An 18,401-nucleotide genomic window follows, 5' to 3' on the forward strand; every position below is an offset into this window, starting at 1 on the left:
TTTGTAAACACTTGAACAACGTTGCGTCTAATTAGTCTTGCTTGAAGAGTTTTACGACTTAAGATTCAAGAATTTCAAGAAGATTCCTTGACAGTCTTATGGGCAATCATTGCGCTTGTCTGGAAATAAAAAGATCCTTCGTCTATTGAGAAATAGCCGAATAGGAATAAATCGGTTGATAAAACAAAAAAAAAATGGATAAAAACACACTGGCCTTTAATGCCAAATAACATAAATATAAAGTTCCTTTGAAGCGTTGAAAACCATATAGACGTTATATTGTCAAGTAATGATGACTTTTGATGAACAATTTTTTTTCCTCAATGAATTTGGAAACTGAAAACTTCTTTCCACACTGAAATCCTCCGATGTTATCAAGACGTGCTCACGAATTCTCTCGAATGAGCACTTGTCGATCGTTTAATTACGTCACTAAATTAAAGCATGCGCGATAGCTTAAGAAAAGAAAAAGAAGCCCTCTTTAGCTTGTACGTTTGGTTTTCCATTCAGACCACGTGATGTTCCCAAACATTTTCCTTTTTGTTTTTTCGTAAGTTATGCGTACATATGCACTTGTATAAGACGACATTTGAAAGAAACTGTTCCCTGAGAGTAACATCACGTGCTCTGAAAGGAAGTGATCTAAAGAGTCCCATTTGTCACTGATTTTCGTGAAAGCAACTGAGATTTTGTTAAACCCAAATTTTTTAATGTGAATGTTTTACCGTGGAAAGTTTAGGAATTTCATATATTACAAAAGACTTCGACAGTTTCTACGTGTCTATTCAAGGATCAATGACACTTCTCCTAGTTTGCAAACCAATTTACGCTTTTCATCAATTATCTAGAAGTTCCTAGCTCCACCTCTTAATTGCGAAGGTGTCGTATCTGAGCACGTCGTGAAGAAGTCGACACGTTTAATGTTGAGAGAATCGTCCAAATCATTTCGATATTCATTGTGCCATATTTGTTTATTGTTAAGGACATTCAGTGATGAGTCGGAGATAATTCCAAAAAAATCCAAGTGCTTCCAGCAAAAGCCGCGAGAACCTCTGACCTTCCGATTACATGTACTCCACTTCTAGTAGTCTGCCACTAAGGCAAAGCTAGACTATTCGGAACTGTGTTCTGAGCTGACCTTTGTCCTGGTGTACTTAGGACTAAAACTGTCGACATCTGGCATTGAAGGAAATTGTACATGTTCAGTTCTCCAGTAAATAAAGGTTCATTGTTTCATAATTTTCCTGTACATTGGTAAACGTTTGCTTTTGACCATCATTTATTTGAATTTATAGCCATGGCAGCTTTCCGTCGTGCCAAAAGGGTTCTTGAACTGTGTGGGTATACATATATTAAGTGGAAAAGCAATAGTTTCGTAAAATTTGCATGTGTCAGTGGAATCGCTTATTGTATGTCAAACTTTCATAATAAATGGAAAACCGCTTCATATACTTCGTTAAAACGATTTCTTTATGCTTTTAAGTCTCTTTCTTTTAGAATGTTTAGATTAATTATTCTCAAAATACACGGCTTCAAAACAGCAATGGTGTAATTGGAGAACGATCTATCTACGCCAACCACTGATAACTACTATAGTTCATCACCTGTGAAACTTTGTCTTCAATGACTAAAAACGAAAAGGAAATTATTTTCATTTGGTGCTTTCCTGGGTATGTTTTGTTCTAGTTAACAACTCTGCGACAGTTTAAACGTGAAAGAAAACTTCAACACCGTGTTGATATGCGTGACAAGTTTTCTTTTCTAAATACGAAAATGCCGCCTCATATAGTACATTCTTTGCAGCTATAAATAATGCTTAGCATATATTTCCTGCCCTGTTTCGACAGAATCATTTCTTCCCACACAAATGCGTAATCAAGCAGTCGAAGAAACCGATAATTTTTTTTTCTATTTCACACTTGAAAATACTGATCACGTATTAACAAAAACTAAAATTATGTTAATCTCACAAAAACTCTTTTAGTAAAGCTTTTTTTTTCAAAATGTTGCGTTCACTAAGACTGGTATTTCTTCGCGACTCTGACTATTGCAAATCAGGTCATTCAATCGATTCGTGGGCCGCGAGATCACACAGACACGCCGATTTCTATTTTTTTTCCTTGGCTTGAACACCATGTTATCTATTTGCAACACTAAAGGTAGCGATAACAGCAATGCCAAGGGAAACGATTATGCGCCAAGCGGAATTTTTGTCCCTTTCGTCAGAGGTATTCCGGCTTCTCCGCGCATATTAAATTAGTTAAAAGTGAGATCCTAGAATATGGTTAACCCACGCGACGCCGGCCAAAGCTAAACAAATATCGGAGTAAAAAACTCTTTTGCCTGCTTATAAGATCTCTTCGGCCTGTCTACAGTTCGTCTCTGATTGGAAAATAAAGTCAACAGCTTAATCATTTCAGTATCCGTTTGTTGCATTGCAATTGCTAGCGATGAAAGTCCATCGTCCGTTTTCGCTCGTACATTCGCTCCACGTCGAATCAAAAGTTCAGCGCATTGAGTACTTTGACCGCAAACAGCGGCGTGAAGCGGTGTCCAGCCTTCATTGTCTTCCATATTCACATCAGCGCCAAACTGGAGCAATGCAATAACGCAGCCAACTTTTCCATCGTAGGCCGCCTCATGCAGAGCCGAGGCGCCATTCGAATTCAGCTCATCAATATTCACAGACCCCGATAAAATAATATTTTGAAGAGCGGCTGGGTCATTCGCAGCCACTGCTGCAGATGCTACGAATGAAGGATGAAGTAACTTGGTACCACAATTCTGTCCAGGTCTTGGATGATCACACGAGTATCTTCTCATCGTATTAGTGTGTTCATCCTCTGCTTTATCCACCACTATTTTTGGAATAGTAAAATTGTGGGTTTTTTTCGAATTCGTTTTCGGAGTCCAAAAAAGTTGAGGTGGAATAGAACTAAGCTGTCGTGCAATGTCTTGGTGATGGAGTCCCTTGACAATCCTTGTGAGTTTTTTCTTGGGACGAAAGTTGCTCAAATTTGTTGGTAGAATCATCGAGTTTATTCCGTTGTCCTTTATTCGCGGCAACTGCGGAATGACCGATACCATTTTCTTGCAAGGTGTCGTTAGACCCTCTCCAACTTGCAGCTTCGTAGTTTTGATCGTTTCTCTGCCGTATTATAAACTGTTTAGTCCGACTGTCAATTGCGTTCAGCAGAAATTATTCAATGTCAGCTTCTTTCGGCTTGTTGTGACCTGGCCAAGGCGCCTGGGAAACACGATCCCAATAACATATGCTATTTATATGAAGAGGTTATCGAAATGTGTCTTTCAGTTCGCGGGTTGAGTCCTGTATTGTGGATCAATAACTTTAGAATCAGAAAATAAACGAATTTGCCAAGAAACTCATAAAATGCGTCCTTCTCTTTGAAATAACAAGTTGAAACTGAAAGAGATGTTTCCCTGATGGTTTTCGATGATTTGTGATGTCCTGTCACGAGCGAACACACACATAATCGCCTCTCTTTCAATTCACGTCCAATTGCATGTCAATCAATCCAGCAATGACGTCAAACCGTCTTTACTTTCCGGCTGGCAAATAAGAGGTTTATTGATTATCTCGGGGATTTCTTTATTCTCAACGAAATGCCCTGAAGTGAGCCCTCAGAGAGGCCAGAATTTTCATTATCAACACAATGAAGGCACTATTTTTAGGGAGAAATTCATTTACAACAGCCTCAAATTGCTTAGCCTTCAAAGGAACTCTGGCACCGAGGACAAAATTGTTAAAATGATTGTAAAAAATTGCTCGACCAAAACCTTCAGGAAAATTCATTGTTTTGTTTGAAAAAAATTTTCTGTCGCTTGTCACAAGGTCAATATTATTAAGTCGCGCTGTGTGGTGAGAATTCATGACGTCAAACGCGCAAAACAGAATAAATGCAAAGACCTCATTGCATTTTTAATTGAGAGTAAATGGTAACCTTGTTTTGCCGAACATATGGTTACTTTAAAAGGGTCGGTGGAATAAATTAAGAATAATTAAAGATTGGACAGAAAAAGACCTCGATATCGCAATGATGGCGTTAATCTTATGTAGGTAACTTACCCAAAATACCCAGTAATAGAAAAAAACAATGCCCGAATGGATATTCCCACTAAAAGGGCTCCATACATGCATTCGCTTTGTTTTCAACCAACTTTTCAGCAAACCGGCAACATTCTTATGAGTCTAAAATTAAATCTCTCGGGTTAAATTTTAAAGACACTCACTACTAATCATATATGCGATACATTTTCCCCGCTTTTTAGAGAAACATCACCAGCATTTGCCCGCAGTTTTCAACAAAACTGGATTTAAATTAGATTGTCCTAAAAATATGGCCTCATCTTGTCGCATTGAGTTCACAAGTAGCTAAAAATTTCGCTGTTTTCGAATATCAAAGTGCTCTTAGTTTTGCCGCGTAAATGATACAGCTTCAACCGCTATTTTTGTCTTATCATATATAGGACTGTTTGTTGATTCCAAATCATGGTTTCACTGGCACGAAGGGAATTTCAAACCCGCCCTATATCGGACGGGAATTTATTTATACCCTCTAAACATTATAAGTACGTTGTTTTGGATACAAAAATGTCTGAAGTTGTTTGTGAGGCCAGTCTCCATTTTCGGTCAAAACAAACTGCAACAATTACCAATCAGTAATGAAAGGCCGGTTTCACTACAGACGCATAATCCGTCCAGACGAATTGTGCGTCTCTCATGTTATCCGTCTAGTGTAAAGACGGGACGATCTATATGAGACGCATAATTTGTCTGGGACAAACTTGGGCAAACACTTTTTCTGCGTCTGTTAAATTCGTCTTGTATAAAGACGGACACAAGACGCATAATTCGTCTGGACAAACTATCCAGTTTAGTGCGTCTTCGAAGACGCACTAAAGTACATTCTTCGTCCAGACGCATAATGCGTCTTGTGGCCGTCTTTTATGTACTAGACCAATTTAACAGACGCAGAAAAATATTTTGCCCAACTTCGTCCCAGACGAATTATGCGTCTCTAGTATAAAAACTGCCAATGATACGTCGAAGTTATGAGCCATAGAAAAGGAATGTGTTTCACTGGGAATTGATTTTCGTTCATTTTACATAAGTCGGAAAATCGAATGTCCAAACACGTTGTTCAGTACAACAGCTTAAGATTGAAAATGCTTAATTTAACTGTATGGAAGATAGAATTGGCGAAACCTATCAGCACCAACAAGAAATCTTAAATTCATGACAATAACTTGTTTTTCCTCAAAATCAATATCAGTATTTGACGCCAGATACAGTACAAGTAACTATTCATATTCGCAAACTGAACTGCCACTTATCTTTTTTTAGACCGCGGAATTTCAAAATATCCTCTTAAGTTGTTGAGACACACTCGCACGGCTCAAAAGAAAAGAAAGAAGAGGAAATGGAGGAAAAAGAGAATTTGCTTTACTGAGTACGTATTTGCGCCCCTTCTTCTATCACCAGTGTTGTATTTAAAAAAGAAAACCGGTGGTAAATTGCTTCATTCTGGTATAAACCGCACCCAATCAAATGCGCAATAAACTGATAAGTTGAGTGTACTCTTCAATTGCGCGCTTCTTTCGACACTCAGAGATATTACGGAAATTACGATCCCTGTGGAAGTTAAACTGAGTCAAGTCTACGTAGTTTTGTCACAACATGACGGCAGAGTGCTTCCCTCGGGTTCAAGTTCAATAGTGAGTCACTGTGCATCTTTGTGCACGATGAATGGAGACCGACAAATGGCCGGCATCGACTTTAACGTCATTTCAATTTTCACTAAAAACCGCAGGTTGCTTTGAAAGGTCAATTTCACTTCATGGTGATACTGGAGGCCGACAATGGAGGACGGAAACAACTTCTCTGAGGGTCGGAGGATCGCAATCAGATTTTGATATGATGTTACCATCTTCAAGGAAGAATTGGCCGTCAACTTCACTGACTCTTTGCATAACTATTCATGATGCACATTCTAAGCTTCGAAAAATTGTTTTACAGCGTCTACAGCGCATTCAAGTCATTCAAGGAAGGCCCACTCATTCCCGTGCAGTTTCTAAGTCTTCACGTACTGAAAAATCCAGTAGCTTTTCTTTTCAACATGTTCATCGGTGATATTAGCGAACAATATCAACCGATGTCTTAGTTCTTATTCACCCGTCCGTGCGAGAACTCGTTTAATCTGCAAAATTTGTGGCTTCACCATGACGCAAAAGCTACAAAAGACGTACAGTAAAAAAAATTGAGGTCAAAGTCATCCTCTGTGCGAGGGAAGGTAAATTGAAATATCCTGTCTTTGGTTTTGTCAGAGTCTTCACCTCCGCTCAGTGATTGAATCTCAGAAAAATGTATGACACGTGTTTCAGCAAAACATTGCCATGGTTTTAATTAATAGCCTGTTGCGTTGCAAAAAGAAAATGAGTCAGTGACATTGGCCAATATCATCCAAAACGTTTTCGAAGTTATTGGATTTAATTCTTCGGGAACCCATATTCTTTTCATTCCTTTTTTACAACTCAAAAATCTTTGATCTTGCTTGATGGAGAAAACTCAGGCTCGATTTTTGTAAACTTTCTGTCCAACTGCTTAACTCCTTACGTAGTGTCATTATTGACTGCAATGGTCTCTTGTTTAGAAAATCATGAACAATGAGCTATTGCGAGATGAAAAGCAAGCACAATGACGATGTTGGAAATTGAGAGAAGTCATTTCCCTCTGCCTAGCAGAGAGCTAAATCACAGAAACACGTCTCAAGTTAGTTTAATCGCACAATTCTAGTCTACGGAGTTATAAATTCCTCTTGCTCTTTCGCGTAGTAGGTAGGGTAACCCTACTGCTAGGGTAAGAGGAGGGTCAAAGATAGCCCGGGTTTACAAGCAAAATTTCACAGGCAGGGTTACCCTCCTTCCTTGTAAACAGGGCCTAACTCTTCTTCTTCACAGGTGTGCATCATCGGCAGACGTGTGCCTCTTTTTGCATATATTCAGGGTGACTTTTTCCCCGGAGGGGGAGTGAAAGCAGTAAACCGACAGACCACCAAGTGACCAATAACGTCATCCTTGGTTGGCAGCCAAATGAAAATAGCTTGGAGCCAAGTTTTGAAATTCCCATGTGCGGCTTACTGCGCAATAAAACTAAAGAGCAACGGGACTTTTCGCACGTGGTCTTGAACTCTAATGATAAGCCGCAAACCACGTGCTTTGTGTCGTAGAACATGCAAATTCAAGTCGTGTGAGCAGAAGAAACCACTTACAGCGTGCCAAATCGAAAAGTCATTGTTTATCAGCTTGGAGTAATTGATCAAAACAGGTATCCTAAAACAAAATCTCAGGCAAAAAGAAACAAGGCGTTTGTTCTAAGGTTAAAAAAAGGTTTTAGACTTTTCAATTGCCAAGAGGGTTTATATTGTCTGTATTATATCTCTTTTCTTAAAGAGATCGTTGTCTCTCTCTCTGACCAATTCATGGTTTCCCCTTCTTTGTCTAACACAAAGCGTTCGTGTTGTGATGTTGGATGGACGTCATGGCGACGTCAGTTTGGGAAAATGGCCGAAACAAACAAATAAATCGCGTAACGGAGTTTAATAAGCATGATCTTGTATCCATACTCTTGACCTCCAATTTTTTCATAAGTAGGGTGACGAAATAAGATATGTTAATTAATGTTAATTTTGCCTCTTGCTCGTAAAAGTGAGTCAGCAGATGTCGATAGTGATCCAGGTCTGATGTTGTTCATGATGGGCAGCTTCTCAACCCGAAGCTATAAAAAGACGATCTATTTTCAACACGACGTGCGAAGTGACATTCTTTACATTTTAAGCAAATGTGACACTGTTTTCCTCGTATGCCATTTCGTCATTTATTTTGGCGAAAAAGTTGTGCTTCAAAGTGCTAGATTTCAATATGATTAGTTTCTAAAACTTTAGTCAATTACTGAAGCAGTTCTCCGCGTGGTTTAATCAGAGCCTTGTAGGAGACGTCGAATACGTGCCATACTTCAGAACAGAAATTATATCCATTGGAAATTCGCCACAGGTCTTTTTGGCTGAACTCTATTTTTTGTCGTAATTTAAATCAGTTTAAAATATGTCACAAATGACGGCAAAAGTAATATTGTCCACAAGTACACAGGTGCAAAACGGTAATGTGTTTCAAATTTGGTTTTGCTATAAACGATTACCCCCACGCTCGGCAGCATATCAGATTGCGTCGTTTGTGGGTTTCGTGGGTGACTGTCTGCCTGCATGCCCTACAGTAATTGGTTTTAAAGGATATATTTATAACTCAGACAATTGAATTCGTGTCACCCAAAGCGGCATGGTGTCTTTGTTTGTAGAGCTAAACTGCAACCATTTATTTGCACATGAATAGCGTGTAGTGTTATACGGCCCGTTCTGACGATGCCGCTACAAGAACACACTACTGGCCGGGAATACATATTCTGTAGGAAGACATTAGACAGCAATGACCATAACCAAGGTTGCTGACCAGCGGTTTTCGTCAAAACAATGGTTTGCTGGGGGTGCTCAGTCTCGCGGGCTCAGAAAAGCTTGGTTGTGGTCATCATTTATTTAAGGTTTTTCTATTCTCCTGTAGTTGCTCCGTTTGTGGTCCACACTAGTCATTTTTTTTAAACACAAAAACTGGCGAAACCGAGAACCGTTTCCTTTTTAATCACAGCAAGGGCTATTTCCAGAACACTTTAAAGCGATTAATTTGCACCCAGTTCAAAAGTTAGGTAAGAGGAAATGTGCGCCGGATTACGAAGCTCACGTTCACATATTTTTCACGCGTGAGATGGCACGTTGTGTTACATAATATTGAGGCTGGAAGTTTGTCAAGCTTTCAGTAACTCGGGACGAAGAATGACGTGAGGGCAACGGCCCAAAAAGAAAACCTTCGCTCTGTCTTTTCTCGCGTTCCTTTCTTCCGTCGCTCCTTAGTAATTTCTAATTTTTCGCGCTTCTCCACCAAGCGGAAATCTAAAACAAGCAATAAGCAAACTTTCTACGGGGGTAAAAAAAAAAACCTTTCGACGTTTCAAGGCGTTATTAGAGAGATTGAAAAGCCACTTAATACCTGCTGCTGCTAACAAGAAATGAGCTCATATCAAACGAGTTTCTTCCATTTTTGTCAAAACGCGAATTTTAGTCCGACGTTTGCCGTTTGCCGAAAACGTGATGCTTAATTACTCTATCACTCTATTATGTTCTCTTCAGTTCCGCCCGTTTGAATATGTGAAAAAAAAATGAGTGTTTATAGGCAAGTTATTAGGGAGATTTAGCAAAGAAGACGTTGACACCATCAAAAACAGCAGATGAAAAATAAGCATTTGAGGGACGGTAACTATTTTGAGATTATATCAACTCACTCGAGTGGTGGCAATCTTGGAGAAGTAATTTCAAAATGGTTGGGGTGTGTGTACGTCATTAATTAACGTAAACAGCATGTTGTCGTCAAAACTCAACGAAATATTTGCGGCACTCTTGATTCACACCAGACCTTTTCCTTCTGTCATTTGGATGTTCTCAGTTCGTGGCGGATCTAAAAGTGACCCGGTCTTTACGTGCTACTATGATAAAAAAATGTCACTTCCCTTTTTCCTTCAAATTTTCAAAGCGTGTTTGCTGGACACCTGAGCTTCGAATTTAATCCAAAGGCTGTTTGCTTTGAGAGCAAGTTTTGAATTTCACGGTACGCCCTTCATCCACGTTCAACACTGACCCATTGGACCTCAGGGGATTTCACTAGCTTAAAATTGCAGAGTGTAAACGCAGCTTATTGTACATGCAAAACACGAGTTTAAACTCCCGTGCTGCATTTTAATGTGCGCGTCTTCGCTCGCTCTCTCAATATTTTAAAGTTAAGGATGGTGGTCAATTAATTAGGAAAATTTCACGCAAAATAAACAGGTGTCTTTTTTTTAATGAAGGCTTAAAACTTCCGTCACTTGGTGTTCAGTGAACGTAGTTTGGAATACAAAGAAAAAGTAGAATTGTTTTTTGGCTCATAGTAACAATTTTAAATGTGTATTTATTTTAGTATTACAGTCGTGATACATTCAATTTTCTAGAGCTTTCAGTTGCGTCCCACGCTTGCAAACGCGTTGTGGGCATCGCTTCCTTTCTCTGAAAACCTTCGTAACTGGTCGCGATCCGACTACCGGAAATCCGTAATTAGTTGATCTTGGCTTTGGGCTATTTTAAAACCAGCCGTTATCATGAACCAACAATGTAAATTTAACTTCAATCACCTTAGGGAATAAATTGGATTTTTCCGCGGGTTTGAAAATTAGCGGAAAAATATTCTCTCGTCGGTATGAACTCTCAAGGGACTCTCGGGAGAGTATATCATGATTGGTTGTATGCAAATTCATCCTCTTGGTGTTCTCTGGAGGCGACTCGCTTTTATATTCAGTTATTATTATTGAAATATTTCTTCGGGGTCTCTTTTGCGCCCGTCGAGATTGGGTCTATCTGTGCCCAGAACCCTTAGGTGTGAGTTACACTAATGGGACCATCTGTGCCCAAGATATTTAGGGATGATTTTTTCACCCAGATGGGACCATCTGTGCCCGAGATACTTAGGGGTGATTTTTTCACCCAAGTGGGACCATCCGTGCCCAAGACATTTAGGGAAGATTTTTTCACCCGAATGGGACCAGCTGTGCCCAAGATATTTAGAAACGATTTTTTCACCCGAATGGGACCATCTGTGCCCGAGATACTTAGGGGTGATTTTTTACCCAAGTGGGTCCATCTGTGCCGGAGATCTTTAAGAGTGATTTTTTTCACCTAATCGGACCATCTGTGCTTGAGATTTTTCCAGGGGTGATTTCTCTACCCAAGTGAGACCATCTGTCCCGAGATATTTTTTTTAAGGGTAACTTTTTCACCCAAGACCTTTTGTACCTGGGACCTTTTGTACCTGGGACCATCTGTGCCCGAGATTTCAATAGGGGCGATTTTTTACACCCAGTAGCTTGGGACCATATGTGCCCAAAACGTAAGATTTTACCTGGAAGCCACTGTTATTGTGGAGAGGTTACTTTGCCAAGTCGTTGTTGTTTTCCCCCGTTTCTCATTTGCTTGCTTTTGTTTATATATTTTTGTTTGACTTGTCCTTTTTTGGTTGCTTGTCGGCTCTTTTAATTTTTTTTTTCAGATGTGTTCCAGTCAGAGATGTGGTGCGAATTGTTTGCCGCATTCCCTGATCATCTGCAGCCATTGGTTAGCCGCGTCCAGGAAACAGTGCTCGCATCAAAAGCGGAAGGCATTATTCGTACTTATCTGGCTGGTTTTAAAGTGTATATGAAGTAATTTTTTTTTGCTTTAACTTCGGGAGGGAAAAAAAGTCCTTTTTCGTACTTTTCAAGAAATTTCTTTTTTCTTCTCGTAATCTATACACACAAACCTAATAAAAGATGCAAAAAAAAAAAATTGCTTCATATACACTTTAAGCGCCGGAAACTTTGGGCTTTGTCTAACTGCTTTTGCCACATGCCTGCCAATTCGTTTCATGTTGCGGCCTACTCACAGTGCCTGATTTTTGAAGCAAATTCTCCTTCTCCAGCACTTAATGCTGTTTACAGTATCGACTGGGCTAAACGCTTGGCCGGTCTGCCAAAAGTTTCTGATCATCCTATTGTTTCTTCCGTGTTAGTGCGTCCCAAAGAATTCTGGGACAACCGAAAGCAAAGAAAGAGCCCATCACCAGCGAAATGTTGAAAGCGCTTATAACTTCTAAGATTTCAGATAAGTCTCCTTCTTTGTCGGATTTGAGGACTGTAGCCTTGTGTCTCTTAGGTTCTGCCGGATTTTTTCGTTTCAGTGAGTCATGCTCCATAAGAGCTTGTGACATTAAATATTTTCCTAATCATGTATCTATATTTTTAGAATCGTCCAAGACAGACCAATTTCGCGAGTGACGAGGCGTGGGATGCAATCGCGCGGTCGAATCAAGACACTTGCCCCGTTAAGGCGTTGGAGAAATACATTGCCGCCGCAAAGATTGCTCTTGGTGAGGATCTGCCGTTGTTTAGAGCTTTATCGTCTTCTAGATCTACTTCCAAAGTCCGGCGTCAAGGCCTGAGCTACACCAGAGCCCGGGAGATCGTTAAGGACGCTTTTAAGGACATAACAGACGTTTCCTGTATAAGTGTTCACAGTCTCAGTCTCATATGCAAATAAATGGTTGCAGTTTAGCTCTACAAACAAAGACACTATGCTTCGGGTGACACGGATCAATTGTCTGAGTTATAAATATATTAACGATAGACTTTTTAAAAGGCATGGTCGTTGGTTGAGTGAAAATGCTAAAGATGGTTATGTTAAAGACAATTTTCAATCCTTACTGTCTGTCTCGAAATCATTAGGAGTCCAGCAGGTCGGACAGCACCATCTAAGACCCTTTGCATAAATGGCGCCCAAATTTGAATAACAATACTTGATACATCCTTAGCCTCACATTCATGAGAAAAATCCTTTGTCTTGAAACATAAACACGAGGCTAAGGGATGTATCAAGTATTGTTAATCAAATTTGGGCGCCATTTATGCAAAGGGTCTGGGGTTTTTCCTCTCTGTTACGGCAACGAGCGCGGTGAGGTTTTTTTCATCCTATGGATGCTCGTTGGTACTGTCCTAGTACGGTTTTTTCGTTTTTTTCTAAGCCTTTGTTGTTGTTATTGTTGAATCACGTTGTATTTTTACTGTCAGTCAGTCAATCAATAAACTGTGCGGCCTCCAGTGAGCGCACGATAGCAATTATCGTGTGTATGTTTTTTGGTTCATTAGTTTCTTGGGCACGGGTGTTATATAACCAGGGAATTTAGACGAGAGGTGATATTTTCTTTACAACGGTTTCATTATTCAGAAGCATCTGCGAGACGGTTCGCTGAGCGCCAGTGTCTTTCGTCTCCTTCATGACCCGCCAGACTGGGCCGAATCAAATCTTAATATCAAAAGCTATCGACAAAAAAACACAACGAATCACTTTTTAAAAGATTAGCAAGAAGGGAAAACCATTTAAAGATTTATTTATTGACAACCGAAGCGACGCTGTTCCTTTAGGCTTGTCTTTTTAATAAAAGCGCGTTTTGATATATCATTAAAATGGGAATTTGAACATAAAGTGTCAATCTCGAACCAGTTTCTTTATCTTAATAAGACAATCCAACCAAATAAATAAAAATGCTAACTAAATAAATTTAATATTACTTTGCAAAGGGCCGTGTTTACAAACGTACAGAAAATATGACTACAACGTATGAATTCAGTTCGATTTGGATCGAAATATTTCGGCTTAATCGCTCAGCCTTTATCGGGCTGTTCGAATGTCGGAGTGGTTACACAGAACTAAGCTATGTGACCATTCGCGGGAAAGCGGTCCCTCTGATAGTTTACGGCGTTATAGATCTTCGGCAACTCGTCCCTGCTGAGAGATCACTGTTCATTTTCGAAAAGCTCTTATTTGACAACGAAAATCACCAAGGTAGTCTTTCGTTTTCCACACAGTTTGCATTGCGCAAATAAATAATGCCCACCTACTCTAAATTCAACGCCCCAGATAAAGACAACATTTCAAAAGGGTCTGCCAAATCTGCGAGCCAGCAAGCCATGAGAATTTCGCATTCAAGTCTAAGCACCCAATTCAAATAGCGCTGATAAACAGTTGTTAAGTCTACGCACCCAATTTAAAACGGTGTGACTCGCATGGCTCGCAGCCATAGCTCGCATGACTCGCTGGCTCGCACATTAGTACAACTCATTTCAAAAGGACGATGGAGACACCTTTCAAATCCAAAGCCTAACCTCAAGTCGGCTACAGGGTTAGCGAAGGATATACAAAATGGTGCCGAATGAATCACTGCCAAAAAAACTCCCTCGCACACAAAAAGAGTTAGCGAAGGTTCTTACAAAAATACAGGGGCACCCAACGATAATGTTCGGTAAAATATGTGTTCGGGAGAATCAAACTGTTCTAAGAATTTCAGTTCTAAGTTGCCAAACAGCTAAATATTTCTTTACTAAAACATTTCCTAAAAGATTCGTAACCAGGAAAAAGTAGGCCCTTACGTTTTCGGAAGGGATATTTTTGCTATTTCTGACGCTTAAGGACGTTCGCGCGAAAATTTTTCAACATTGATTTTTTTCTGAAACTTTTACCACTGTAAGATGATGAGTTAGTTATGTCAGAAATGTAAAAAAATGAGGGGTCACCGACTTCGTTTTGGAGAGAACATGCCCGGAAAACACCCAAAATGTGACAAAATCGGGCTTCGTTAGCGTCGGAATAAGGCCAGTGTCTGTAAACCCAAATATATTGCAATCAAATCTTTGAAGTGAAATCTTCTCTGCCAAATATTATTTAAGTGGACTTATTAAGTGAATTTAGTCAGCTGGTGAGGTTCCTTAAAGATCAAGTTCGCATTTAGCGACCACAGTTTCACGCGCCTTGCAGCCGCAAGATGGCAGGATTTGATGTCCCGTGAGCAGAAATCTTGAAATTTTTTTAACTTCCCACATTGATTTTTTGTTCATTTTTGGACAACGTGGAGAGAAATGTAAATAAAATCCGTTTCTGGAAAGAAAAATAGGCGTCACCGAACGTTCCAAGACCGTTAAATCCAGGCAAAGCTATAGCAATGGCCTTTTGCCCTATCATTTCTCATTTTATTACTTAGCGCGCGCGCTCGTGTATGACGTGGCGTGTGCATTTGCGTGCGCAGTGAGGATGCGCAGAAACAATTGGCGCGAACGTCCTTAAAAAGGTCACCTTGGTAGTTTCGGATGAGCGAATGGTTCGGTTGGAAGTTCTTAGAAGGTAACGTTCAGTTAGCAATTTCTGAAATGAATCTATCGTTCCCTAAAATTATCGGACATGTCAATTTTCAGCAAAGATATTCGAACAGATCAAATTCTTCTAGGTGATAAAAACATCTCTTTAGAAAGTCTTAGTACATTGCAAGGAACATAGAAATCTCTCTCAAAGGCTTTTGGCTTAATTTGCACATTGCATTCGGTGCCCTTGAAAATACCTGTCTTACGATGTTTTCGCTTGGAGACTGACTCTACAATCTCTCGGTTACTTAAGTCTGCAGGCTCAAACAGTTGCTCATAATAGAATCTACCATTTAATTTATGACATCAATGTAATTAGTGCACAAGAGCAAATGAAGATGATTTGATTTGATTTGATTTTGGTTTTAGCCGAATTTCTGGAGTCCAGAATGGCGCTAAGCTGTCTTAAGCCAACGCAACACTGAGTCCCCACGGGCGTAAACCGCGCAAAAGATTCTTAAGTTGCCCGCATCAGCTGATGAATCAAGACGGGTTACAGGAGACCGATAAAAATGTGACCTAAAATCGTGAAAACCAGATTGGAATAAGGTTTGTTAGAAGTCATGAGGAATATCTCCAAATTTAGCTCGGTAACCTAACATGAGTCTTTTGTATAAAAATAAGATTCGTTTTGTCGCATTCTTACAGAAAATCAAAAAACAATTGTGCACGTGTAGTGGAATTTCCTAGTCATCTTCCAACAGTAAATTCACAAATAACTAGTCTAGTTCTACTAGACGGATTTTTCTCATACTAGAATTTATTAAGATTTTAGAAATGCGAAAATAAACTATTACGTCACGGAGTTCGTTTTGAAGATATTATCCAAAGACTGAATTGTAGAGGATCTTTTAGCAGTGCTGTACCGTTTTCACGGGAACAGTTAGGGACTCGCATAAATATGTGTCCATAAAGTGTCTATCTCCTCTTTTCCACTTTCTTTATTCTCCGATAGCGCCCAAAGTAAATCGCGTTGGTTTTAGAACCTTTTATTGAAATTTCACTTTTTATTGGCTTTGAAACACGGGAAATGTGGTCATACTTTGATCCATCATGATAACCGAGCAATGAAGGGGAATGGGTTCGATACCGCGTTGACGTCACAAATTAATAGGCCATTTCCGAGTTCAAGTCTGCCTCCTCTTCAAAGCGAGTCTAAGTGCGAAGTCTTTGTGATGGTAATTAGTTCTACTTTACATATGAATGAAAACTAATTTTCATAACAAAAACTTCGCACTTAGACTCGCTTTGAAGATGAGACAGGCAAGAACTCGGAAATGGCCTATTTGATTCGCTGTTTTCAAGGAAAGCAGTCTGTGACGTCAACCCGGTATTAAACCCATTCCCCCTCATTGCTCGGTTATTGATCAAAGTATGACCACTTTTCTCGTCTTTCAAAGCCAATAAATTGGTACTGAAATTTCAATCCAAAGGTTCTCAAAACAACACGATGTATTTGGGACGATTTCGGAAAATAAATAAAGTGGAAAAGTGTGTAGAGGTGATAGGCATTTTAAAAGATTGCCTGACAGTAGTATCAGACAAATATCCTAACGTTTCCCTACCGAAAAGAACTACTTTCCATAGGAAATCCACTTTTACCGGAAGAAAACCCTTTCGATCATTCTTAGCCCGATCTCTTAATAACCCTTTCACTTCCAAGAGTGAACGATATGTAAATTCTCCTCACAATTTTGAAGATTATTATCATTTAAGAGTTGTGATCTTGATATAACACCAAATTCTCATGACTACCCAAGAAAGAACTCTATGAAACTAGTTGGGAGAATGAACATTTCGATCGTGGGAAAGAAAGGGTTAATACGAAGTTTTAAAACACGAATTGATGAAAGTTTTCAGCACCCGTAACTCCACGTTCGTCACCAGTGTTTTTCCCTCATCCTCAATCTGAAATAAGTTGAAAATAAATGATGGTCAACGAAGCTATTGGTCGAGCTCCTGAAATGGACTGAATCAACGTTGCCAACTATGTTAATCTAATGGCGCGGAGAACAGGAGCTGTAAGGCAAGACTCACCGAGAGCAAATCAAGTCGAACTGTACCATGTTCATCGCTGTGCTCGATGAAGAATTTCGTACCGTCAGATGAAAAGTCTCCTAACAAAACATCCGTCGATAAAGTTACTAAAAGTTGAAAATACATTTTCTTTTAACTGGACGTGTACTGATTGTAAACAACTTTTAAAGCCTCGTGAACAATCTGAGTTCATTGGAGAAGTCTTTCTTATGAAAGCGTCCCTCATTCGAGTCTTTCGAGTCTAGAGTTTGCGTGATTAGATTGATTAAGGGTGCAGGGCTGGCATAGTGGTGAGAGCACTCGCCTCCCACCAATATGGTGCGGGTTCGATTCTAAAAGTCGGCATCACATGTGGGTTGAGTTTGAAGGTTCTCCACTCTGCACTGAGAGGTTTTTTTCCGGGTGCAGCACTCCAGTTTTTCCCTCTCCTCTAAAACCAACATTTCACTTGATTTGCGTTGTTGATTTCACTTACAGTGTCGCCAATTAGTGCTCCAGCGCTATCAGACTAGACACTAAAGTAAAGTTCCTTTCCTTTCCTTTCCTTTCTTATAGACCACTTTCATAAATGGTGACCAACTTTACATTCTTTTATATTTATGTTAATTAGACCTACTGTTCTCGTTTTAAAACAAATATTCTTTTGAAATTTGCTCGTCGTAGCGAGGTTAGTAGGGCTTATTAGCATTAAAACAAAAGAATAATTTCTTTGGCCGCCATTATGAAAGAGGTCTATATCAGCTATTAGTATCTCTCAGATAGTACGCGCTCCATGATTGGCTAATTTAGAGGGCCGTATTTTTAAAGTGTAGCCCTCTGTCTGGCCCGCTAAATTTGAAATTTTGAATCAACATTTTCTAGAAGGTTTCTCATATGATTTGCGTGAAACAAACTCGTGATACTCTTTGAATCTTGCAAGTCACTATTTAAAAAACATTTTCGTTTTTCGGATTTTGACGCACGCCAATCATTAGTTACAGCTAAACGTTCCGCTCAAGGCTTTACATCAACTAGTTTCCTTTCCCGCGTGTCTGATTACCTCAGAGATGATAAAAGTCTTACTAATCTCGTTTTCTCGGACCGACCGCACTGTAAGATACTGATCATAGTTTTCTCCCTGCTGAATTATACGGCCCGCGTACCTAACGCTGGGACAACGGAAAAAACCGGTCCGTAACTTACAGTACGGACCTCGAACTCGGATAGTAAGAGGTAAAGCCGCGGCTACCACGAGCGATTTTTTGCTCGCGCCGGTGATGTGATTTTTTTTCAAGTTTTGTCGCGTCGCCTGCGTGCGAGGGTGGCTACACTTGGGACAAATTTTGGCGACAAATTGAAGGCCTCTCGAATCGCATACTTCAAGAGACCAGCTGGGCACTATACATTCCTCCTTTAATTTCATTGGCTAAATATTCTTTAGTCACGTCGCAAGCGCGGGAAAAAAGTTGCAGGGTGGCTACACGGGCAACTATCTCAGCAATTTTGGCGC

The 18,401-nt window shown here is 39.9% G+C and overlaps 2 protein-coding genes across 5 annotated transcripts in view; both read right to left on the reverse strand.

The window, feature by feature from the left end:
• Positions 1-2,215: 2,215 nt before the first annotated feature.
• LOC137990622 (uncharacterized) lies at positions 2,216-3,483 on the reverse strand. The gene has a single exon (XM_068835741.1). It carries the CDS (start codon positions 3,085-3,087, stop codon positions 2,311-2,313), a length of 777 nt encoding a protein of 258 aa, XP_068691842.1. The 5' UTR covers positions 3,088-3,483; the 3' UTR covers positions 2,216-2,310.
• Positions 3,484-15,149: 11,666 nt separating this feature from the next.
• The window catches only part of LOC137990631 (F-box only protein 15-like), a 23,745-nt gene continuing 20,493 nt past the window's right edge, over positions 15,150-18,401 (reverse strand). For 2 of the 4 annotated variants that reach the window (XM_068835766.1, XM_068835753.1), the window contains 2 exons: positions 16,913-17,019; positions 15,150-16,783 (listed from right to left, as the gene is read on the reverse strand). In XM_068835766.1, the coding sequence (XP_068691867.1) occupies positions 16,694-16,783; positions 16,913-17,019 (197 nt within the window). In that variant the 3' untranslated portion in view covers positions 15,150-16,693. The remainder of the gene's footprint in view (positions 16,784-16,912; positions 17,020-18,401) is intronic. The other 2 variants (XM_068835759.1, XM_068835773.1) reach the window with 2 other exon arrangements.

This window comes from Montipora foliosa, chromosome 1, assembly GCF_036669935.1.
Source record: "Montipora foliosa isolate CH-2021 chromosome 1, ASM3666993v2, whole genome shotgun sequence".
Classification (NCBI taxonomy): Eukaryota; Metazoa; Cnidaria; class Anthozoa; order Scleractinia; family Acroporidae; genus Montipora; species Montipora foliosa.

Bases quoted from the DNA above. Each gene is read 5' to 3' on its own strand.
- LOC137990622 (XM_068835741.1), bottom strand. From the start codon at position 3,087: ATGGTATCGGTCATTCCGCAGTTGCCGCGAATAAAGGACAACGGAATA.